Raw genomic sequence first — 26,424 nt, forward strand, 5'->3', positions numbered from 1 at the left:
ACCACTGACATGGTTGTCTCTAAGATGCCAGGAGATTGGGCACAGCCTTCCAGAGCCAGGGCTCAGGGCAGCAGGGCAGCCTGGGAAGCCCTTTTGATGTAAACACACTCCTTCAACCCTAGGTCCCCCACCTTGTCCTGCTACTCACCAGAGCACCTCACACCAGCATCCTCCTCATGCTTGCAGTCACTCTGTCCCCAGGGTGCTGCAGCACAGGCCCACAGGGAGGGCTCCCTGCCCCTGCACTGCACCTCATCCAGCCAGATGCTTCCATTTCCAGGGCCAAATGCAGCTTCTCCTGGGGCTTCCAGGGCAGAGCCACAGCCCAGCTGCTGACACACCACCTCAGCCTCTGCCAGGCTCCAGGAGTCATCGCACACAGTGCCCCAGGCACCTTCATGCCAAACCTCCACTCGCCCTGAGCACTCGCTGTCTCCTCCCCTGAGTCGAAGCTTCTCTTTGTCTGAAAAGGCAGCAGCACCTCCTCTTACTCCCTGGTGGGAGGAAAGGAGCCCCTGGAAGCCATGGAAAAGGTGTGAGGGGATGAGGTACCTGTGCAGGGAGCAGTGGCTGGACAGCTCTTGGGTCTGTTTCCTGCAGGAGCAGACAGTGGGGGAAGCACAGGTTCAGGGGCAACTGAGATGATCCTGCCCCAAGACAAGGCTCTCTAAATTCCTGGGCTCAGTTTGGGTGACAGGTGGAGATAAGGTGCTTCAGAAGTAGTCTAACAGGATGGGTTACTGAAACATCCCCTAGAGCATATCCCTATCAGCAGCTGAATTTATTTTTCAGTTTACTTGTTCTTACTGTGCCCACTACATGAAAAAATACTAACAGGATCATGAACATGTTCATGTGTGTACATTAAAACACACATAGACATGCATAACACAGAAAAACTCCACTAGAAAGGTGAACTTGCTTCATTTCCTCTGTTCCTACAAACAGGATGGTGCCTGGCATGTTGAATGCATTCATTAGAAGTATGTACAGGTGACTTTCCATGAATGTTATGAACAGTGGGCTTAATAAATATTTACCGATTGAATGAATAGATGAGTAAAATCTGCTGGAAATTTTTTTTTGAATTTTTGCTAATCAAAAAGGTAATAAAATAAATGTAAGTTAATATTAATGATTTGTGGTAATAAATAGTAGACATGTAAAACATAAATACTACATAATCCCAAAAGTGATTTGTACTCAATATCCCTCATATTGTTAATGAAAAATTATAAACATATTGAAAGTATTCATTCAACTTAATTGAAAGTATTCGTTTAAATAAATTAAATGTATTTTTACATAAATAAAACAAGTAGAATTTAGAGAAAAGTTAATAAGTACACAAGAGTTAGATGGTAAGATAGAAACATTTGCATAAAAATATAATACACTAAAGATAATTAATACATGAAAGGACATAGATGTATCATAGAGCCAAGTAAAGCAAAACAAATAATACATGAAAATGAAAAAAAAAAAACAATACAGAGAAAACATACATGGCACTTGTCCTAACACCTTCATGGGTATACATTATCCCCATTATTCTGTCAACCTCCTACCCTATGCAGAGAACATCTCTAGAAATGATCACAGGACCTCTCTTTGGTGGCTGCTCGCTTTCAGGATTGGATGTCTCACTGTTTCAATATGTGGAGTCTATTGTAGGGAAAAACATTATAAATACATATTCTTATATTTTATTATCCCTCAGCCTCTACAGGGAAAAGAAAAAAATAAGGTGTGGAAAAGTAGGAAAGGGAAAAGAGTAAGCAATTGCTTTTGAAACATTTACCATGATTTATCATTGCATTCTCCCTGGATTTCAGGCAGTTCCTAGCAGAGGTTTGTGGGCTTTGTTCCTTTTTTTTGATTTTTGAGGTTCTGTATGTTTTTTTGAATTTAGTTGAATGGTCAAGTTATTAAAAAAATACTGGTGTTTTCTATCAAGATATGAAATGCCAATTAAAAACAGTTCCTCCTACAAAGCATGAAAATATTTTTTTAAATAGATGTCATGTGATCTTACAACCATTGGCAGTCACCTTGTAGTAACAAACCTACTAATATGCAGTGTTACATGTGTAAGGATATATATTACAATATTGTTTGTAGAAGAGAAAAATATAAAAGAATTATAAATTAATAACAAAATTTTATGCAAACTGGAATACTAGTCACTTAAGAATGAAACATTATGGAGTTATTTTACAAAAGTGTGAGTTCTACTTGAGGAATATGCATAATAATTCTTAAGAAAAGCTGATGTAACAATAGTAAGTATGATAGAATCCCAATATTGTAAAACCAAATAAAAAGATATCATAAGATAAATGCTTTTATCACTATATGAGTTTTGATAGGATTCCATGAAAATGGAGGATTTAGAAAAATAGTAATTACCAGTCCATTAATCCTATTCACATCAGGGAATTATGAATAGACAAGGGTTATGCAATGTCGCTAATGTACCTTTTATCTTTTTATATGTCTTCGTTGATTTCAATTAGTAATTCAGTATAATAAAAAAGATATTGTTTAACTCTATGGCAAAAACAAACTAGAGAGAAGAACATAAATCTCCTAGTGTCAAGCATGTGGCTGATTCTGTGGAAAAAGAAAAAAAAAAAAGATGAGACAGCTTAAGAGGAGGTGAGATGGCCATGTCTTCATACCTCCAGTGCTCTTTGCCCAGACAGACAGCATTACTCATTCCCTGGGGGTGCTCACATGGAGGGGTTCATTAGTGTTACTTAAACCCAACAAGTAGAAATCAAACAAGTAGAAATCAACAAGTAGAAATCAAGTGAACCCAAACCCAACAAGTAGAAATCTGTACCTGAGAGTCACAGCCCTGACATCAGGAGTGGCTCACACTCTCCTCCCTCTTCCATGGAAAGTCCTTCAAAGTCCAAGAACAATAAGCTGAATACATCTTCCTTGGCATTTCTGCTAATTAGACTAATTACAGACTCCTGAGACATGGTTCCCAGTTGTTTCTGCATTTGGGAGCCACAAAGAAATGTGCCAGTGTCACTTCTAAAGGCAGCTCACTTGTGACACAGCACACATTAATCAAGTTGGTAATCAAATGAGTATATTCCTGGCATTAAATAGACAATAGGTTATATAAGTCAAAGACCACTGAAGACTGTTGGAAGAGTCCAAGCTGCAAATGATCTTTCCTGAACTAAGAAGAGAGTGGGAAAGTTGGAGAAGAAGGATTTAAGATGTATTTGCTGGTAGAGGCATAGAACTTGCTATTACATTGGAATTGGAGAGAGAGTAAAATGAAGACATTAAGACATAAATGTAGACTGAGAATAAGTAACTGGGTAATAACAGTGGCATTAACTGGGAAGGGAATAAAACAGGGAGAAAAAGTTGGAGGCAGGGCTTAAAGGGGTGGAATAAAACACTCTATTTTGAAAACTAAATTTGAGCTGTCCATTATATTTGCAAGCGAGAGTATCCATTAGCAATGAAATGAATTTAAGGGCAAAGGTCAGAAATGGAGGTTTATATTGGGAGCTGTGGGTGGAATAATATCATCTAAGGCCATGGACCTCAATGAGAAAAGGCATGGAAAAGAGCTAAGGAAGAATACAGAGTCTAAAATTTAGATATTGAAGAAAAAATTTGCAAGACTCTAAGACAGAATAATAATCAATAAATTAGAAAATAAAAAAATAAGATAGACAGCTGAGAGTTTCAATTTCCAGTGAAGTTTGAGAAAAGATCATCATTTATGTGTATGATGTAGTTTAAACAGAAATGAGGGAGATCAGGGAATTTGTAAAATGTCATGTTAGAGAGAGGGCAAGAGCACATGTGAGAGAAACATACTACAATATGGGGCCAGTGGGGAGGATCCATCAGAGATTGGATCACAAATTCAAAGAGACTAGCAGGGTAATTTCACATTATAACAAGATACAGTACTTGTCCATGATTCATCATTCCTTGCCTAGTCCAGTGCAGGCAGAGAAGAGTTAGGTAGTTGTCTCAACCATTCTTCTCATTAACAGATAAAGAAGAGAGGAGGGAATTGAGTGTACTTGAAGGGGGAGGATTATAATGGGACATCATGTTGTCTAATCAGGGTAAGAAGAACATGTGCAATCATGAGGAGAGTGGAAAAATGAAAAGCTGATAAGGGAAAACACTTGGAATCTGCCTGAGGATGAAATATCTGGAAAAGGAGCATCATGATAGTCCCATAAGCAGAAGAAGCAACAGTCAGAGAAGGAACAATACAAAAAAGATCTCAAGCTGAACAGTTAGTGATGGACAATAGTGTGGACATACAGGGAGATGGGATGTAAGTGGAGCTTTTAAGGGAGAAAGTCAGGAATAAAGAGGCCAGGGTATTATCTCAGTTGTATTCAAGGATTCTGGCAGCACCAGGAACAGAAGACAGAGGAGCCTGGTGAGCCTGGTGAGCCTGGTACTGCAGCTTTCCTGGATGAGAGGGTGTGACCAGGTTGGAGAGTGGCACCAATTGTAGTGGTAGCTGGTGCCATCTGATGGGCAAATTTCAAGTAGATGGACATGGAGAGAAAAGAGAAGAAATTATGGAAAATGACAAAGGAAAACAGGAATATGTTTATTCTAAGATTTGGCCCAGAAATATCCTTTTGAAAGAGAAGAACAGACCCTCAAATGATATCATTATTTTCAGAGGACAGCCAGGTTTGTATCAAAATATAAAACTGAAGCACACATTATAGGTCTTATGAAATTGGAAGACAATAGCCTCCAATTTCCAACAGGCCCCATAGAATGTTTTCTGAGAGGCAGACGAAGTGGTTCATTTGCAGTAGCATATGGATAAAGACTCAGAGGAGGTAGTATCAAACAAGACCACAAGACTGTGAGGAGATGAATTCAAGAAGAAAATAAGGGGCGACTAGGACCCTCATCTCACAGTAATTCCCCATAAGGTGGCAGAGGAAAAGATTAACAAACAACTTTTCAACAAAATTGGTATTGGGACCATGCCTTGGAAAGGATCTGAACTCTTCTTACCCATCCAGGTAATCAGGTATCACTCTCCCCAGCTTCTTCCTACTCTGCTCATGATGGGATTTTATCAGTCCCTCAAGGTCACCAGACTTTTCATACTTCAGTATTTACACTGAACAAAAGCTCTTATTACTGTCTTCATTTGACATCTACTTCCTTCATTGGTCTCAACCTAAATATGACTTCTCTTTTCCTCAAATTACCCATTTCCATAGCACCTTCCACTTCTTCATGACACACATTTATGGCTGGTGTGTATCGTCATGCTAGAGGGTAAACTTCATGAGGACACAGAGAGTATGTTATTCTTGTCTTTCCTCCTCATGCCTCATATTAAGTTTCTGGATGTAATTCACTCAATTACTTATCATCAACAATCTGAGCTTATAGTTTGTCTGACTGATGTTGATGGATTTCAGAGTAAAAGACCATGATCTCAAGGATAACCCACTAGTACTGATTTACCCCAAGTTGTCCCTCACTCTCTTGAGTATATGGGGTGAATGAAGTGCTTACTGCTAATGTTAATTTCCACATCTGGATTAAATGATCACCATAATATCTATGAACAGATTGCTGAATGGTTTAACTTGCATTACATGTGGAAAAAAAAAAACTAAGGAGGATTAAGAAAAATAGTAATTGACAGGACATAGCAAGTGATTTATGTAAGTGAGGTCAAATTTCTCACTCTATTATGGAAATGCAGAGTAATTATTATAGCCTAAGACTGCACTAGCCATCTGCTTAGACATTCTTTTAGAGGGTAAGTTCAAGACATTTTTTAGAGGGTAAGTTCATGCTTCTACATGCTCAATTTAATATCCATGGCATTTTTCACATAAGTGTAATAACAGGTTTACTTAATTCTGCCATCGAAACAAGATTGTAAATTGAGCCTAAAATTCTCTATTCAAACTTGTGCCTTATAGACTTATTTGAACTCATTCTTCTGGTTTGAAAGTATGAAATTTCTCTAACAACTTACAGAGTGAGGACACAGGAATAGGGAGTAAGTCACCTGAACACATGATATAAGCTTCCTCCTTTGCAGAGCAAGATCTCCGTTTCCAGGGGTCAGAAGGACACTGCCAGAGAGAGGTGTCCGTTTTCCTACACTGGATTCCATCCACCCAACGAGGCCTAGAACCTTCTCTGAGAGGAACAGAAGAGTTGAGAATTCCACTGTCCCCACAGCCAAGCTGTCTGCAGATCACGGACAAGGTCACAGCTTCCATGGGGCTGTGGCAGACACTGCCCCAGGTGTTGTTGTAGAAAACCTCCAGCCACCCAGCACACTCCTGGTCCTCGCTCACAAACCTGAGGGCCAGGAACTCTGAAACCAAGAGGAGGAAAACAGCGCACAGTGAGTATTTAACGTTTAGTGCTATCCCTAGTTAGTGAGTGCTCATTGCTAACTTTTCTGATGAAATGCCCACCAGGTGGAAAGACAAAACTTTTATCCTTTTACCTGTTTTGATAACTTGTATGTCTCTTTCTATGACAATGGTGTAGTGGAAAATTAACAGTCAGGAAAACTGAAGTGGGGCTCTTGAAGGGAGGGAGGAAAAGCTACTTGACTAAATATATGACATACTTTGGGAAAGAGGGTAGGGACAGTGAGGTGGCAGAAGAGTGAAGTCCCAGATATGTCAGTTCCTGATCCTGGAGCTTTGTGAATAGATTATCTTGTGAGGTAAAGAGTGCCTGCAAACAAGATCAATATGAGGATTTTTTAATGATGAAATTATTTTAGATTATTCTGGATTAACCATATGAGCTCAATCTAACCACATATTTAGATCTGTATTCTTACAAGCAGACAATGGTTTCTGACCCTGGTCAAAAAGAGATGTAAAGATGAAAAATGGTCAGAAGTATAAAAGGTGGTTGACTTGAATAAGGAAGGGAAATACAGGTAACTTTTAGATGCTGGAAAAAGTAAGGAAATGAGTCTTCCCAGAGCCTCAGCTGAATGTAGCTCACTGACACCTTGTTTACATCTCAGGTGAACTGGGGTCAGACCTAAACTCATGCTGTCTTAAGCCATTAACTCTGGCAACTTATTATAACAGCAATAGGAAACTAATACAATGGGGTCTCAGGATGTTGCACACACAGTAACTGAAGCATGAGGTCTACAGTCAAGTAGACACTAAAGAGAATGAATGTCAGGAGGCAGGGATGAGAAGGAAGGAGCAGAAGCTCAGCTGCTGCAGCAGAAAATGGAAGCGCCTCATCTTTTCTGCTAGAGGGACAGGCACCGTGGGATGAGCCTCCTCCCCATCCACACTGAGACCAATTTCCCCTCCTGTGCCCTAAAGCTCAGATACCATCCTGCACACCCTCCTCATTTTCTCCCACCTATACCCAGTGTGCACCACAGACCTGAGCAGATGACCCCAGCATCCTCTTTGTGCCTGCAGTTGTGCTGCCCCCAGCCCTGGGAAGGGCACTGCCACACATGGGCCTCCTCTCCTGTGCAGTTCAGCTCATCCAGCCAGATGGGCCCTGATCCCTCTCCAAAGTGAGCAGAGATGGTGGCCTCCAGGGCCACTCCACAGCCCAGCTGTCTGCACACCACGTGGGCATCACTCAGGTCCCAGCTGTCATCACAGATGGAGCCCCAGGAGCCCTGCTGCAGGATCTCCACTCTCCCTGCACAGTGACTGCCCCCGTCCACCAGGCGGAGCTGTCTGCTGTCTGAGGAGAGACAGGGTCATGTCAGTGGGCATTTACACAGGAAATGGGAAAGCTCTGGTGCTGGGGGCCTTGCTCACCTGAGCAGTTGGCAGTGTGGCCCTTTGAGGATGCAGAGCCTGCTTGGTCTGACCAGGAGTTATTGCACTGGGGCAGCAGCTGGATCTGGCTACCTACACCTGGGAGTAGAGAGCAGGAAACTTAATTAAGGTACATAATAATCTAGTGATGGCATCTGACAGCTATAGGACAAAATCAGTAATTTCATATCTTCAGAACTGTTCTCCTAATGGAGATTTCTGTTTCTGACTATGAAACTTTTGTGCTTTATGTGAAGCACTCAGAGTGAGTTTAGAAAAGTGGAATATGTTAGTTCCTCTTGAGAGCGCTGCAGAGCTCCAGGGACAGCTAGCCTTTAGGAGTCCAGTAAAGAGAATAGTAAAAATTGGGATCATCTATTTTTTCCTGAAGGCATTTGCTAATTTAAAGCTAGAAGCTGAGACTGAAAATCTAAGCATGTTTGACAGACTGATTTGGTCATACACAAATATAATTTAGGTTGGACCAAAAAAGAGGAATCATGTTATACAACCAGGAAAGTTGTATCATATTTTGTCAACTGAAAGAATTTTTGTCACAGGAATGGTGCCCAGTTTCTTAAAACTTCAATTTTTTTGAGTGTGTAACGTGATCTACCTTAAATAAAGTACCTCTCTGAAGGTTTTGTATAGTTTCTCAAAATAATGTTGATCCAAAATACCACATGAAATAGAATTTAATAGAGAACACAGAGGAAAAATAAGAAAAAAATGGGAAAGATTTTCATATATTAGTATTGGTGTTTTTTATAGGAAATTTATATAATCATGATTAAATGGTCTATTAAATGGCATGATGTGCATCTTGGCAGAGAAATGATCACAAAAATCTAATAAAAATTTGAGAGTTAAAAAGTCGAGAGCTAAATAATAGAAGTAAATGTAGTTCCAAATCTCCACCACGTCAGTTTATAAACTGACTTCCTTAACAAGACTCCTAAATGCAAGAAGTAAAATCAAAAAATGACAAATAGGATGGATTCAAATTTAAAAGCTTCTTTACATCAAAGGAAACAATCAAGAATATGTAGAGAGAGCCAACAGATTAGTAGAAAATCATTGTCACCTGCATTAATCTCCAGGGTATATAAAGATCTCAGAAATTTAACACCACCCCAAATAACCCAATAGATAAATGGGCTAAGGTACTGAACAGACACTTCACAGAAGAATAAATACAATTGTTCAATATATAAGAAAATTATCAACATTTCTAGTAGTTAGAGTCAGGCAAATTAAAACTGCATGGGGATCTCGTTTCTTCAGTTGGAATGGCAATTATCAAGAATACAACAATAAATATTGGCAAGGATATGGGAGGGAAAGATACAATCATAAAATATGAGTGGGACTGCAAATTTGTGCAACCATTATGCAAAGTGGTATAGAGATTCATCAGGAAACTTGTAATGGAAGGACAATTTAACTTAGTTATCCCATTACTCACCATACACGTGAAGGACTAAAAATCAGTATGCTATAGCTACATCTTTATAGCAGCTCAATTCACAATAGGTAAGCTATGGAAGCAACCTAGATGTCCTTCAGCAGATGAATGGCTAAAGAAAATATGGTATATGTACACATTGGAATATTACTCAGCCATAAAGAAGAATAAAATTATGGAATCTGCCAGTAAAAGATAGAACTGGTGACTACTGTGCCAAGTGAAATGCACCAATCCCACAAAACCAAAGGACAAATATTTTCTCTGATATGCAGATACTTATTCACAATAAGGTGTGTGGGTGCTAGGAAAGAATAGAGTTACTTTGGATAATACAGAGGGAAGTGAAGAGAAGGGAAGTTGTATAAGGTAGGAAGGATAGTAGAGTGAATCAGACATTATCACCGTAAGTGCAATTATGATTATATGACTGTTGGAACTCTACATCATGTACAACCTGAGGAATGAGAATTTATATTCCAGATATGTATAATATATCAAAATACATTATCATGTATAGCTAGTAAGAACATATAAAAATAATAATGATAAATGTTTGAAGCAAATGTGGTAGCAAAAGTTTAAGACTTGAGAAAATGTTGCAGATGGTATTTGTGTGTTCTTTATCTTACTCTGTTTATCTGCCTGCTCAGCTATATAGGGAATAATAAACCTGTAGACTTTATCAATCAAAAAAATTCCTCTGAATAACCCTTGACAGGGTCTGAAAGATAAATGATCACCAAGAAGAATCATATTTCACCAAGGCATATCTCATATTTCTATTCTGCTCCCCATGCTCTCTGCTCTTAGAGACATGTCACTCTAGTACCAGCCAGCCCTGCCCTCTCTTACCTGAGCAGACCACAGAGGCTGTGTTTCCATGGGCACAGGCAGGAACACCCAGGGCACTCACAGGGCAATTCCACAGGAAGGACTCAGACCCTGAGCAGTGGAATCGGTCTCTCCAGATCTCATCTCCTCCTTCCACAAAGTATGCTCCCTTTGGGGTGGAGATGGCGACTCCACAGCCCAGCTGACGGCAAACTACATTGGCATTGGCCATATTCCAGTGGGAGGCACAGAGTGTTCTCCAGCCTCCAGAGGTCTTCATCTCCACTTGACCCTCACACTGAGAGCTGCCATTTTTCATGAGCCTGACTTCTGTGTACTCTGGCAGGAGAAGACAGGATTTCAGCAATAGCTTACATTTGTTACCACAACAAAGTATGCAGAAAGGTTAAAGTCCTGCTGTGAGTCTCACCTGAGCAGATAACTTGCACAGCCCCTCTGTGTTGGCAGCTGCCTGCAGGACAGGGCACTCTGGGGCAGAACCAGAGCTCAGGCTCCCATCCCTTACACTGGAACTCTTCAGCCCAGACCTGTTCACTGGCCTCTCTGAGGGGCAGGTCCAAGAGAAAAGATGCAGCCTTGCCACACCCCAGCTCTGCACAGATGACCTGGGCAGTGGGTAATGTGAAATTCCCATAAGGTACTGGAGCCCATCCTCCTCCAGAATTCACTTCCACTCGTCCAGAGCAAGGTCCACCTCCTCCATCCAAACGCACAAATCCTGTGGAAGAAAATAACCAGTACAATGAGTATCTAGGGTTGGAATTGGGAGCTATATGTCTCAGGAAAGCTGTGGAATCTTTCTCCTTCCCCAGGAATGGGATGTGGAGAACGTATTCAATGGTGTCAGAATAGATACTCCATGAATAAGTGTCTGAAGACAACTTTAGGAGTAGGAATTTGTAAGTTTAGTTCTAAATGGCTGAGTCCAGAAATTATATATACATATATAATTTATATATATAATATATATATATATATAATATATATAAATGTTCATATGTAAACATATATTTTATATAATATGAACATATTATTCTATTTATTAAAATATACCTAACTGTGTGTTTTTCTGTCTGTGTCAATCGATCTCCTTTTTATTAAGCCCAATACCCTGAACTTGAACTCACAGTAGAAAAAGAGTAGGATTAATTTTTCACTCTTTTATCCTCAGAAACCTTCAGTTCACAAATAATCATTACAACTAAGTTAACAATTATTAAAGAATGGAAAAAATCAAATGAATCAAAAATGACAATTTATATTAATATCCCATTTAGAGATGAGAAAAGATCCCACTAAATAGTATGAGACAGAGATGGAAAGTAGGTTATGGTGTCTAAGATAATCTGGCTTCTTTACATCATCCTTCCCATTAAAGAAAACAGAATTTAGAAGTAGGATAAACTGGGCAAGGAGGTGTATGCCTATAATCCCACTGTCACTGGAGGCTGATCCAGGAGTTCAAAGCAGTCTCAGTAATGGCAAGGTGCTAAGCAACTCATTGATGAGTCTGCTGCCTTCTAAATAAAATACAAAAAAGAGCTGGGGATGTGGCTCAGTGATTGAATGCCCTTGAGTTCAATCCCTTTTGGCTCCCACACCCAAAAGAAGTAGGATCAGAAGTTGTTAAGAGATTTGAGCATGCTCCTTTGCCTTTTTGTTTTGTTTTGAAGAATCATTCGGTTACTAACAAGCAGAGTTGGCAGAAGCCATTAGACATCTATTGAAGTTGATCAGGGAGTGATTTTGAATATCCATTTAGACCTTTGGGGAGACATCTGACTATAGATACGCAATTGTAATGTAATAGTAGGTTGGCATCCTGAAGAAGAGAATCCTTTTTCTGGAAAATAACATGTTTAGTAATTTTTCTTTTCAAAGTAAGTCATCAAAATGGAATTTACTCAGTATGTGTAAAAATGCCTTCAATCTGGAAAGGATAAAAATTCAGTTAGATCTTCAAAGGAGACACAAACTGAACTTTCTCCCTAGGCCTGATATAGGAGAGAGGTGTACAAAGACAATATTCAGAGTCTGTTTTGTTACTCACAACACTAGCATGTTTTCAGAATTTGTCACTTTCCAGATCTGTTTCTAGGTGCTGAGTATGTATATTTAAAGAAAACAATGTCATCATCTTTGTAGAGTTTTACATCCAGTGGGGAGAAAACAGTTTTAAGACATTTGATGTTTGTGAGTCACTAGGTGTAAAAGGGAAGAAAATTGCATCTGCAGAAATCTATTGATTCATGTGAACAATTCTCACTTGAGTAAATTAAAAATTGCAGCCATTTATATCCTTGTCTGATCTTTTGCTCCATAGGCACATTGTTCTGGGCCTTTTTCAGGTTTCTTATGAAAGTATCATCCAATGGAACTTTTCTTCCTCTATTCTGACCTTCTCAATACCTCAGCTTTGAGTTACTCTTGGGAATCATTTTCCTCCTTTTGTGCAGGAGGGGTGTACTGAGTTCACACAATAAACACCGATTGCCCTTCCTACACCAGGGTCTTAAGTTCTGCAGAGGTAATTCTTATGTGCTCTTTGCCAACCTTTGAAGGCCATCCCCCAGATACTGTAAGCATCTGCTGTCTTTCAGAAAATTCTGCTTGTCTTCCTGTACCATTCTTATCAAATTTATCTGCCAATATACTTTTCTTATATCATTGTTTCCATCATATATAAACAATATAATTTTCCCCATATCTTTCTCTTTGTTTTCCTTCATTTTCATCTAAGTAAATGCATTTTAAACTGAAATGTACTGACATAGTGTACATATTAATTGAGTAAATTTACATGCTGGTGTATGTATGCATTGCATTTCTTTGTCTCTCAAAAACTTTTCATTTCTTTTTGGTGAAAGCTTCCAATACACTTTCTTCTAGCTTTTTGAAATGCAGTTTATTACTGTTTTATATAATCATCCTCCTGTGCCATGGTGCACCAGAACTTCTTGTTCCTACTTAAGGAAAACCCATTATTCATTGATCAATCTGTTGCCTTCCATTCCCATTCCCTAAACTCTCTAGTCTATGCTAACCACAATTTTACTCAGAACATCTATGAGGTCAACTATTTTATATTTGACATACTGTGAGATTATAAGATACTTGTCTTTCTTTGCCTGACTTATTTCATTTAACCTAATTATCTCCTGACTCCTGCATATTTTGTCAAATAAAAGTATTTAATTCATTTTATGGCTAAATACTATTCCATTGTATTTCATTTATTTATCCATTTATCAGCTGATGAGCATTTAAATTATTTCAATTTCTTAGCTACTATATATAGTGCTGCCATAAACATGGGAGTACAGATGTCTCTTTAACATACAGATTTCACTTCTTTGGACATATGGTCAACATTGGTATTGCTGTAATATATGGCAATTTGGGGGTACTGGATGTTTGATAATGTCTTTTTATCACCCTTATTTCTAAATGATGGATTTTCTGGATTCAGTATTGTTGATTGGTAGGGTTTTTTTTTTTTTTTAGTTCTATGAAAATCTCATGGCACTCACTTCCGACCTATATGTTTACTGTTGAGAAGTATGCCATCAGATGAATTGGGACATGCATATATATGTATTTCTTTTTTTCTTGATGCCTGAGAGTCTTTGTCTTTCATCTTTTGGAGCTGTATTATAATTTATATGGATAAGAATCTGAGGCTCCCAGTCACAACTGCTCAACTAACTTTTCACTTTCATGCAAAGACTTAACTCTCTCCATGTTATGCTGTTGGGGGTTGAGGAGAAATGAGGTAGGTAGTCTTGTGACCACCAATTCTACAATTGTATATCACACCCTGAAGCCACAGTCTGCCAAGGCAACACAGAACTTGGGAGGGACCAAGGGCCTTCAATGTTAGGAGCTGCCACTGCTGAGGTGGACTCAAGGCCCCAAATTCTTGCAAACAGCCACAGGTACTGCAGGTTCTTCTTGACTCTGTCCCACCAGCACACGGATCTTACTGTTATCTCCCTTCTACATTTGAGACCTCTAATTGTTACTTGGTGATGGGTATGATCATGGTGGGTCTGGCACTGAGTTCCAAGACAAAGTCCTATGCCATCACTCTGACGGATCCTTAGAATCTTGCTTTCTCCTCTTCTGCTAGAGATTGGAATAATTATAGTGGAGACAGTCTCTTTGCTTCCCAACAAAGGACAGTTCCAGAGTCTTAGTGTGAGGTTACTTGCATGGGGACAGTATTGTTGGGGCATTTTGGGCACCAAGTTTCAGTATGGCAGGCCTAGTCCTGGGATTCATGTGTAAAGTATGGGCTTAATTTATTTTCCATTTCCCAAGAATGCATTTCCCTTCATGCTGGGCTGCTTGAGGTTAAGAAATGGTCAAGTCCTATTTTCCTCCCTCCTTCAATGTGTCTTTTCATTTTATCATAGAAAAAGCAGGCACTCACCTAGGTTATTTGCTCTTATGAAGCCAGATTTGTGTGTGAATAACAATATGATGTATTTGTGAGAGATAACTGAACAACTATCTGGTTCTAGTCCTAAATTATGTAACATCTTACTATAATACATATGCATTAATATTTTATTACATCCAACATTAATCTGCCATCTCTAAGCTAAATTCATTTTTCAAGTTTGAGTTTAATGCTTTGAAAAAGAAATGTAGAGAGAATCTACTGTAGTAATGATGAAAGGAATATCTGTGACTCAGAGCATTTCACTCACAGTTCTCTGGCCCTTCCTGCCAATGAGTTGATAATTCTGATGTCTGAATCTGGAAAGGAGAATTGCAAGTTTGCTGTAATCCATAAATTCCTCTGTGATGTGTTTAATCCCATCCCTGTGCCCATACACCTACTAACCCAGTGCAAAACTATCTCTGGCTACACATATATAAACACTTAATTCAACTGAAAACAAGTGAGCCCCATTCTTGTCTTTCTTCTGAAAAGAGGATGTGCATGGTAATTTATAGGTAACCCTACAAATAGTAAATCATAGAACCAGAATTATAAAGATCATTTTATTTTTTTCTATAAAGAAACTGGATTTCGTCAAATATGACTGCAGAGAAGAGAAAGGACACTGAGATTTACAATAAGAATTAAATAAAGCCCATTATATACTGTTGTTTTGAGCAACCAGCATTCATGGGGACCTCTTAATCCTCCATGGCTCATCTGTCTCTTATTTCCCCAAGATCAGATAAACATTTTTTGTCCTTTCCATTCTCTTATGCTGTGGAGAATGTGCAGACCCTACCTGAGCATATGACACCTGCATCCTGAATGTGCTCACAGTTCTGCTGTCCCCAGCCTTGGGATGGGCACTTCCACACTTGGTCCTCCTCTCCTGTGCAGTGCAGGTGGCTCATCCAGATGGGCCCTGATCCTTCCCCAAATTGTGCATAGCGCATGGCATCAATGGCAACTCCACAGCCCATTTGTCTGCACACCACATGGGCATCTTTCAGGTCCCATTTGTGGTGACAGACAGTGCCCCAGGAATGCTGGTGAAGGATCTCCACTCTGCCTGCACAGCGACTGCCACCATTCACCAGGCGGAGCTTTGGGGTCTCTGAGGAGAAAGTAATTAGGTCAATGGGTGTATTTACAAAGAAAAAGAGGAGGGTTTTCTTTTCCTATGCTATTCCCCCCTCAACAAATCATTTGGCAGAATCCACTTTCAGATTGCAGAGCTTGCTGTTAAGACAAGAAGTCATTCACACAAGGGCAGCAGCTAAATTTTAATTCCTACCACAATAAGTAGAAGAATCAATTATGTAAAAAAAAAGAAAGAAAAAAGATTAAACACAATTTAATCTAGTTAGATTTCTCAGGTAGAAATTATTATGTAGTTTATTATGTAGCTCCTATTAGAGTAAAACTTATTATTTGCAGAGTTCGCCATAGGATCTGATAACACAATTCTAGAAATGTCAGGTTTCTTACCTTGAGTAGTTAAAAGTGTCTTTTTCTGAAGCATTTCTAAAAGTCAATGGGCCAGCATCTGATTGGTTTTTATAGAGAACACACACTTGAGTGCTAATGGCCTGATATATGGAAGGATCAGAACATAGTGGGTAGAGTGAGAAACTGGGATGTGATTATCAGAAACTTCAGGGGACATCCATGAATCCAGGAGAAATCATAACCATTTGGTCATTAAGACTGGAAAATGGTTGTATCATGGTTTGTCTCCAAATATTTCACTAGTGATTCTAAGCTTAAGAGTTCAGATTTGATATCCAATGTCAGAACTTGACTTACTTTAGGTAGATTGAGAAACTTCTCAAAAATGATGATGTCAGATATTGATATTGCTCAACACCCATAGAATGTTACTTTCCCAAACAAATCAAATCTATACTGCAATTCCAGGAGTTGTTATTATGCAAAAATTGGAGTTTTTGGCAAATAGGTAAATAGCAGAAAAGAGCCACCTTTGTTGTGACTCTGATTGAAAAAGGTTAGGGAACATGGGGACAATTGTATTTTGAGAAGAGGAAGAAAGGAGCTGATAAAGAAGTCATTATAAACTTCATGGAGAGCAGAAAGGCAGTCTAAGAAAGTACAAAGCAATTTACAACTTCATCTCCAGCTGCCTGGGTGAGGGAGGCAACTTGCAAACATGAAGTAAGCTGGAAAATGCAGACAACCCAGATGGTGTCTTACCTGTGGGAGAAACACATGGTTCTTACAAACTCTAGATCAAATTTGGGGCATTGTTCTGAAGGGGAGTACTCCTGTACAATAAGCAAGCTTTGGAGAAAAAAATTCATCACATTGCCCAGCAAGCTCTCAGAGTGATATAACCATGAGGTATCTTAAGAAGTGGTCATTGTTAGGAATTAAATTGCTCTGGGGTTTAGACAATATGTGGTAATCACAATTTTAGGTCCCTGGGCCACCCTGCCACAGTGATTGGGTGGAAGTTAATGTTCTACAGTCTCAGAGAGGAAGAATGCCTGTCACAAACACACATGAGAGCATTCAATTACAGGGGAAGGATGGATGTCTCATTGGTAAGTGGTCCAACCCTCTGTGAAGAATAGCAATTCCAGGCACATTAGGTCTGAGAGCTAAGAGACAACATCTAGCAATTCACAGCTTCCCCATGTCACATCTTCAGGGATTACACTATTTCCCACAGACTTTCCAGGGATTCACCATGGCTAGGACACTGAGCACACCCCTAACTCTAGTCAATACAGGGAAATTTCACCTTAATGAAGGTGTGACCTAGTCCTGATGAAGCATTAGTGGATATTTCTAATTAATGAAAAGGGAAGAAAGAATTCCACAGTTGAAGAGCCAGCCATAAGTAGGCATAATTCCTGCTCCTGGAAAATCTCCACCTTAATTATTAATTATTTCTCCAGAGAGAAATAATCTAAATGTTAAGGAAAAGTGCCTTGAAGGACCTCAGTACAGGTTGTGTTCATACCCCTCAGACCAAACACTAAAAAATAATACCACAGGAAGAATGCCCTGTACACTGTGCTGGACAACACACCTGAACTATAAGAAGGACTCCACTTATATAGAACTATAGAGAAAGATGTGCTCTGACACAATACCTAGAGTTTCAAAACCCATTATTACCAGCCAAAGAATCCATAGAGAAACAATCTACAATGTCCACTTTAAATTAATCTCAACACTACAAGTCAACAACACCTCAAGGCACATCATTAAGACAAGGCTGCTTACTAAGAATATCCTCACATAACAGATTTCTAAGCAGAAACAATAAAGGCCATGAGGGCCATACAGTGATGTACTTAAGACCTTGAAAGAAAACAGCTGTGAACTACATGACTATGGTCAATGAAGTTATTCTTTAAAATCAAAGAAAAATAAGTCTTCTGAAGATATGTATTAGTTAAAGGAATTTTGAACCCCTGAACCTGCACTGTAGAAGATAATGAAGCAATCCCAACCACAGAGTAGGAAGCAAGACAACCCAGCCATGAGAGCATAGAAAAAGAATATATCTCACTAGAAGAGCAGATAAACAAGTGAGAAGGAGAAAAGAATCAAACATTATCAATTCAGTAAACTCACAAAGCTCCAAGATGAATAAGGGAGAAATATGTGACTATAGATTATTCAAGCTGGCCAGAAAAAAGCATTATAGGCAAAGAGAAATTGAAAATCTGTAATACAAAATAAGTACAAACAGAGCAATTCGCAGAGCGGCAGAGCCACCCCCACGCCTGCAAGGTAGGCGGACCTGCGACCCAGCAACAGAACAGGCTCAGCGGCATGCAGTGGGTCAGAGCCGCCTCCCACGCCTGCAAGGTAGGCAGACCGGGGACCACCAAAAGAACAGGCCCAGTGGCCCGCCATTGCCCCAGTTAAGGGAGGGGCAGAGCCGCCACTAGCGCCTGCAAGCTAGACAGACCTGCAACCGACAGACAGAACAGACCCAGTGGCCTGCGGAGGGGTTGAGCTGCCCCCCCCGTCCTCCCCACACCGGGCCTGCAAGGTAGGCGGACCTGGGACCACAGAAAGAACAGGCCCAGCAGCCCACCACCGCCCTGGTTGGGGGAGGGGCAGAGCCACCACTAGCGCCTGCAAGGTAGACAGACCTGCAACTGACAGACAGAACACACCGAGCAGCCCGCGGAAGGGTTGAGCCACCCCCCGCCCCCCCCACCAGGAGCCTACAATGTAAGCGGAACCGTGACCACCGACAGAACAGGCCCAGCGGTCTGCCAGACACATCGCCCCGGTTGGGGGAGAAGCAGAGCCGCTGGGCACCTGCAAGGTAGGCGAACCTGCGAACCACCAGCAGAACAGGCCCAGCAACCCGCAGAGTGGCAGAGCCACCCCCGCACCTGCAAGGTAGGCGGACCTGCGACCCAGCAGCAGAACAGGCCCAGCGGCCTGCAGACGGACAAAGCCGCCTCACACATCTGCAAGGTAGGCGGACAGGGGACCACCAAAAGAACAGGCCCAGTGGCCTGCCATCACCCTGGTTGGGGGAGGGGCAGAGCCGCCACTAGCGCCTGCAAACTAGACAGACCTGCAACCGACAGACAGAACAGACCCAGTGGCCAGCGGAGGGGTTGAGCCGCTCTCCCCAGTCCCCCCCACCCCGCGCCTGCAAGGTAGGCGGACCTGGGACCCACCGGCAGGTCAGGCCCAGCAACCCGTATAGGGGCAAAGTTGCCCCACGTGCCTGCAAGGTAGGCAGAACCCTGACGACCAACAGAACAGGCCCCCCGGCCCGCCAGACACATTGCCCCGGTTGGGGGAGGAGCAGAGCCGCTGGGCACCTGCAAGGTAGGCGAACCTGCGAACCCCAGCAGAACAGGCTCAGCAAACCGCAGAGCGGCAGAGCCACCCCCGCGCCTGCAAGGTAGGCGGACCTGCGACCCAGCAGCAGAACAGGCCCAGCGGCCTGCAGAGGGTCAGAGCCACCTCCCAGGCCTGCAAGGTAGGCGGACCGGGGACCACCGAAAGAACAGGCCCAGTGGCCCGCCATCGCCCCGGTTTCGGGAGGGGCAGAGCCGCCACTAGCGCCTGCAAGGTAGACAGACCTGCAACTGACAGACAGAACAGACCCAGTGGCCCGGAGAGGCGTTGAGCCGCCCCCCCCCCACCCTGCACCTGCAAAGTAGGTGGACCTGGGACCCACCGGCAGGTCAGGCCCAAAAACCCGCGTAGGGGCACATCTGCCCCACGCGCCTGCAAGGTAGGCGGAACCGTGACCACCGACAGAACAGGCCCAGTGGCCCGCCAGACACATCGCCCTGGTTAGGGAAGGGGCAGAGCCGCCGGGCGCCTGCAAGGTAGGTGGACCTGCGACCACCGAAAGAAAAGGCCCAGCGGCCTGCCAGCGTGGTAGGCACATTGCCCCAATTGAAGGAGGGGCGGAGCCACCGCCAGCGCCTGGGAGAGAGACTTTGCAACTATACAAGAGCAATATAAATATATAGGGGGAAAAATCAATAACACAACAGTTTCACCAAGCAGAAAGAAATGCGAACAGTATGAAAAGACAAGGAAAGAAAGGACCACAAGCAATGAAGGTCAACTCAACTTTAGAAGAGGTAATAGTTGCAGCAGATGGAATGTCAGATAAAGAATTCAGGATATACATGCTTCAGATGATCTGGAGTCTCAAGGAAGACATTAGACAGCAAAATCAGAAAATGAAAGACCACTTCGACCACTTCGATAATGAATTACATAAACAAATCCAAGAAACAAAAGATCAATTACACAGAAAGATGGAGGTTATAAAAAACAAACAGAAATCATAGAAATGCAGGAAGCAATAAACCAACTTAAAAACTCAATTGAGAATACTACCAGCAGAGTAGAACACTTAGAAGATAGAGCATCAGAAAATGAAGGCAAAGTATTTCAACTGGAGAAGAACATAGACAGCTCAGCAAAACTGTTAAGAAACCATGAGCAGAACATTCAAGAAATATGGGATAAAATAAGAGACCAAACTTAAGAGTCATTGGGATACAGGAAGGTATAGAAGTCCAAACCAAAGGAATGAGCAATCTATTCAATGAAATAATACAAGAAAACTTCCCAGACTTGAAGAATGAGACAGAATCCCAAATCCTAGAAGCCTACAGGACGCCGAATGTGCAAAATCATAAGAGATCCACACCTAGACACATTATAATGAAGATGCCCAACATACAGAACAAGGAGAGAATTTTAAAAGCTACAAGAGAAAGGAAGCAGATTAAATTTAGGGGTAAACCAATCAGGATAACAGCTGATCTTTCAACACAGACTCTGAAAGCTAGAAGATCATGGAATAACATATTTCAAACACTGAAAGAAAATGGGTTCCAACCAAGAATCGTGTATCCAGCGAAATTAAGCTTCAGGATGGAAGATGAAATTAAAACCTTCCATGGTAAACAAAAGTTAAAAGAATTTGCAGCTAGAAAACCATCTCTTCAAAACATCCTCGGCAAAATATTACAGGAAGAGGAAATGGAAAATATCGATGAAAACCAACAGCAGGAGGTAGTACAGTAAAGGGGGTGGGAAATAATCAAAGAGGATAACAAACCAAGTTTAGTAACATAAATAAACAAATATGGCTGGAAGTACATCCCATATCTCCATAATAACCCTAAATGTTAATGGCTTAAACTCACCAATTAAGAGACACAGGCTAGTAGAATGGATCACAAAACAAGACCCAACAATATGCTGCCTTCAGGAGACGCATTTGATAGGAAAAGACATACATAGACTGAAGGTGAAAGGTTGGGAAAAATCATATCAATCATATGGACTTCGGAAACAAGCAGGAGTGTCCATACTCATATCAAATAAAATAGATTTCAAGCCAAAGTTAATCAAAAAGGATAAAGAGGGACACTACATACTGCTTGGGAACCATACACCAACAAGACATAACAATCATAAATATATATGCCCCAAACAATGGTGCAGCTATGTTCATCAAACAAACTCTTCTCAAGTTCAAGAGTCTAACAGACCACCATACAATAATCATGGGAGACTTCAACACACCTCTCTCACCACTGGACAGATCTTCCAAACAAAAGTTGAATAAGGAAACTATAGAACTCAATAACATAATTAATATTCTAGACTTAATTGACATATATAGAATATACCACTCAACATGAAGCAGTTACATTTTTTTCTCAGCAGCACATGGATCCTTCTCAAAAATAGATCATATATTATGTCACAGGGCAACTCTTAGACAATATAAAGGAGTAGAGATAATACCATGCATCTTATCTGATCATAATGGAATGAAACTGAAAATCAACGATAAAAGAAGTAAGGAAAAATCATGCATCACTTGGAGAATGAATAATAGGTTACTGAATGATCAATGGGTTATAGAAGACCTCAAGGAAGAAATTAAAAAATTCTTAGAGAGAAATGAAAACACAGACACAACCTATCGGAATCTATGGGACACATTGAAAGCAGTTCTAAGAGGAAAATTCATTGCTTGGAGTTCATTCCTTAAAAAAAGAAAAAAACAACAAATAAATGATCTAATACTTCATCTCAAAATCCTAGAAAAAGAAGAGCAAAACAACAGCAAAAGAAGTAGAAGGCAAGAAATAATTAAAATCAGAGCTGAAATTAATGAAATTGAAACAAAAGAAACAATTGAAAAAATTGACAAAACTAAAAGTTGGTTCTTTGAAAAAATAAATAAAATCGACAGACGCTTAGCCATGCTAACGAAGAGAAGAAGAGAGAGAACTCAAATTACTAGCATACGGGATGAAAAAGGCAACATCACAACAGACACTTCAGAAATACAGAAGATAATCAGAAATTGTTTTGAATCCTTATACTCCAATAAAATAGAAGATAGTGAAGGCATCGATAAATTTCTTAAGTCATATGATCTGCCCAGATTGAGTCAGGAGGATATTGACAACCTAAACAGACCAATATCAATTGAGGAAATAGAAGAAACCATCAAAAGACTACCAACTAAGAAAAGCCCAGGACCGAATGGGTATACAGCAGAGTTTTACAAAACCTTTAAAGAGGAACTAATACCAATACTTTTCAAGCTATTTCAGGAAATAGAAAAAGAGGGAGAACTTCCAAATTCATTCTACGAGGCCAACATCACCCTGATTCCTAAACCAGACAAAGACACTTCAAAGAAAGAAAACTACATACCAATATCTCTAATGAACCTAGATGCAAAAATCTTCAATAAAATTCTGGCGAATCGGATACAAAAACATATCAAAAAAATTGTGCACCCTTATCAGGTAGGATTTGTCCCTGGGATGGAAGGATGGTTCGATGGTTCAATATACGGAAATCAATAAATGTTATTCACCACATCAATAGGCTTAAAAATAAGAACCATATGATCATCTCGATAGATGCAGAAAAAGCATTTGACAAAGTACAGCATCCCTTTATGTTCAAAACTCTAGAAAAACTAGGGATAACAGGAACATATCTCAATATTGTAAAAGCAATCTATGCTAAGCCTCAGGATAGCATCATTCTGAATGGAGAAAAACTGAAGGCATTCCCTCTAAAATCTGGAACAAGACAGGGATGCCCTCTCTCACCACTTCTGTTCAACATAGTTCTCGAATCACTGGCCAGAGCAATTAGACAGACGAAAGAAATTAAAGGCATAAAAATAGGAAAAGAAGAACTCAAATTATCACTATTTGCAGATGACATGATTCTATACCTAGCAGACCCAAAAGGGTCTACAAAGAAACTATTAGAGCTAATAAATGAATTCAGCAAAGTGGCAGGCTATAAAATCAACACGCATAAATCAAAGGCATTCCTGTATATCAGCGATAAATCCTCTGAAATGGAAATGAGGACAACCACTCCATTCACAATATCCTCAAAAAAAATAAAATACTTGGGAATCAACCTAACAAAAGAGGTGAAAGACTTATACAGTGAAAACTACAGAACCCTAAAGAGAGAAATAGAAGAAGATCTTAGAAGATGGAAAAATATACCCTGTTCATGGATAGGTAGAAGTAACATCATCAAAATGGCGATATTACCAAAATTTCTCTATAGGTTTAATGCAATGCCAATCAAAATCCCAACGGCATTTCTTGTAGAAATAGAGAAAGCAATCATGAAATTCATATGGAAAACTAAAAGACCCAGAATAGCAAAAACAATGCTAAGCAGGAAGTGTGAATCAGGCGGTATAGAGATACCAGACTTCAAACTATACTACAGAGCAATAGTAACAAAAACAGCATGGTACTGGTACCAAAACAGGCGGGTGGACCAATGGTATAGAATAGAGAACACAGAAACCAATCCACAAAACTACAACTATCTTATATTCGATAAAGGGGCTAAAAGCATGCAATGGAGGAAGGATAGCATCTTCAACAAATGGTGCTGGGAAAACTGGAAATCCATATGCAACAAAATGAAACTGAATCCCTTTCTCTCGCCATGCACAAAAGTTAACTCAAAATGGATCAAGGAACTTGATATCAAATCAGAGACTCGGCGTCTGATAGAAGAAAAAGTTGGCTACGATCTACATACTGTGAGGTCGGACTTCAAATTCCTCAATAGGACACCCATAGCACAAGAGTTAATAACTAGAATCAACAAATGGGACTTACTCAAACTAAAAAGTTTTTTCTCAGCAAAAGAAACAATAGGAGAGGTAAATAGGGAGCCTACATCCTGGGAACAAATCTTTACTCCTCACACTTCAGACAGAGCCCTAATATCCAGAATATACAAAGAACTCAAAAAATTAGACAATAAGATAACAAATAACCCAATCAACAAATGGGCCAAGGACCTGAACAGACATTTCTCAGAGGAGGACATACAATCAATCAACAAGTACATGAAAAAATGCTCACCATCTCTAGCAGTCAGAGAAATGCAAATCAAAACCACCGTAAGATACCATCTCACTCCAGTAAGATTGGCAGCCATTAGGAAGTCAAACAACAACAAGTGCTAGCGAGGATGTGGGGGAAAGGGTTCATTTGTACATTGCTGGTGGGAATGCAAATTGGTGCGGCCAATTTGGAAAGCAGTATGGAGATTTCTTGGAAAGCTCAGAATGGAACCACCATTTGACCCAGTTATCCCCCTACTTGGTCTATTCCCTAACGACCTAAAAAGAGCACACTATAGGGACACTGCTACATCCATGTTCATAGCAGCACAGTTCACAATAGCAAGACTGTGGAACCAACCTAGATGCTGTTCAATAGACGAATGGGTAAAAAACAATGTGGCATTTATACACAATGGAGTATTACTCTGCATTAAAAAATGACAAAATCATAGAATTTGCAGGGAAATGGATGGCATTAGAGCAGATTATGCTAAATGAAGCTAGCCAATCCCTTAAGAACAAATGCCAAATGTCTTCTTTGATATAAGGAGAGTAACTAAGAACAGAATAGGGATGAAGAGCATGAGAAGAAGATTAACATTAAACAGGGATGAGAGGTGGAAGGGAAAGGGAGAGAGAAAGGAAATTGCATGGATATGGAAGGAGACCCTCAGGGGTATACAAAATTACTTACAAGAGGAAGTGAGGGGAAAGGGGGAAAAATATAAGGGGTAGAAATGAATTACAGTAGAGGGGGTAAAGAGAGAAGAGGGGAGGGGAGGGGGGAGGGGGCATAGTAGAGGATAGGAAAGGCAGCAGAATACAAAAGACACTAGTATGGCAATATGTAAATCAATGGATGTGCAACTGATGTGATTCTGCAATCTGTATACGGGGTAAAAATGGGAGCTCATATCCCACTTGAATCAAAGTGTGAAATATGATATATCAAGAACTATGTAATGTTTTGAACAACCAACAATAAAAATTAATAATAAAAAAAGAAAAATAATAATAAATTCATAATTTTATAAATTAAAAAAAAACAAAATAAGTACAAACAATAAGGTAAAGTGACCATATGAGGAAAAAACAAAGTAGGGAGCTGAAGGTTTCTATTTTCCAGGGATGTTTGAGGCAAGATCATCATTTAAATATATGGTAGAGTTAAAATATCAGCATGGAGGAGATCTGAGAATTTGTAAAATAATATATTATAGAAAGGGAAAAAGCACATGTGAGAGGAGCACACTAGAATATGGGCCAGTGTGGATGGTCCATCAGTGGTTGGATTCAAATTCAAAGAGAATAGCAGGATAATTTCATATTATAACAAGATACAGTACTTGTCCATGATTCAGCAGTCCTTGCCTAGTCTAGTACAGGCAGGCAAGGAGGGCATGGAGTGATGTAGTTAAAACATGAGTTAGGTAGTTAAAACAGCCATTCTTGTCATTGACAGATAAAGAAGAAACAAGAGAATTGAGTGTGTACTTGAAGGGGAAGGATTATAATGGAGCATCATGTTGTCTAATCAGGGTAAGAAGAACATGTGCAATCCTGAGGAGAGTGGAAAACTGGGAAACTGATAAAGGAAACCATTTGTAATCTGCATGAGGATGAAATATCTGGGAAAGGAGCATCAAGAATATGTGCCATAAGGAGAAGAGGCAAAAGTCAGAGAGGGAACAATGCAGTCAAGATCTCAAGCTGGACAGTTAGTGGTGGTCAATAGTGTGGCCATACATGAAGATGCAACGTAAGGCGAATGCTTCAAAGGGAGAAAATCAATAATTGAGAGGCCAGGATGCTATCTCACTTGTGTGCAAGGTTCCTGGAAGCACCAGGAACAGGAGACAAGGAGCCTGGGGGCCTGGTACCACAGCCTTCCTGGATGAGGGGAGTGACCAAGCTGCAGAGTGACAGCAAAAATGCTGGCAGGTACCAA

The 26,424-nt window shown here is 40.4% G+C and overlaps 1 protein-coding gene across 1 annotated transcript in view; it reads right to left on the reverse strand.

Annotated features, from left to right (window-relative positions):
• Positions 1-26,424, reverse strand: part of LOC143398307 (scavenger receptor cysteine-rich domain-containing protein DMBT1-like) — a 182,500-nt gene that overhangs the window by 10,087 nt on the left and 145,989 nt on the right. The window contains exons 34-41 of the mRNA XM_076855297.1: positions 15,381-15,695; positions 10,541-10,849; positions 10,132-10,449; positions 7,812-7,904; positions 7,420-7,734; positions 6,053-6,367; positions 553-594; positions 149-463 (exon numbers count right to left, since the gene is read on the reverse strand). Coding sequence (XP_076711412.1) covers positions 149-463; positions 553-594; positions 6,053-6,367; positions 7,420-7,734; positions 7,812-7,904; positions 10,132-10,449; positions 10,541-10,849; positions 15,381-15,695 — 2,022 coding nt within the window. The remainder of the gene's footprint in view (positions 1-148; positions 464-552; positions 595-6,052; positions 6,368-7,419; positions 7,735-7,811; positions 7,905-10,131; positions 10,450-10,540; positions 10,850-15,380; positions 15,696-26,424) is intronic.

The sequence above is a fragment of the Callospermophilus lateralis genome, chromosome 4 (assembly GCF_048772815.1).
Source record: "Callospermophilus lateralis isolate mCalLat2 chromosome 4, mCalLat2.hap1, whole genome shotgun sequence".
In the NCBI taxonomy this organism is placed as follows: Eukaryota; Metazoa; Chordata; class Mammalia; order Rodentia; family Sciuridae; genus Callospermophilus; species Callospermophilus lateralis.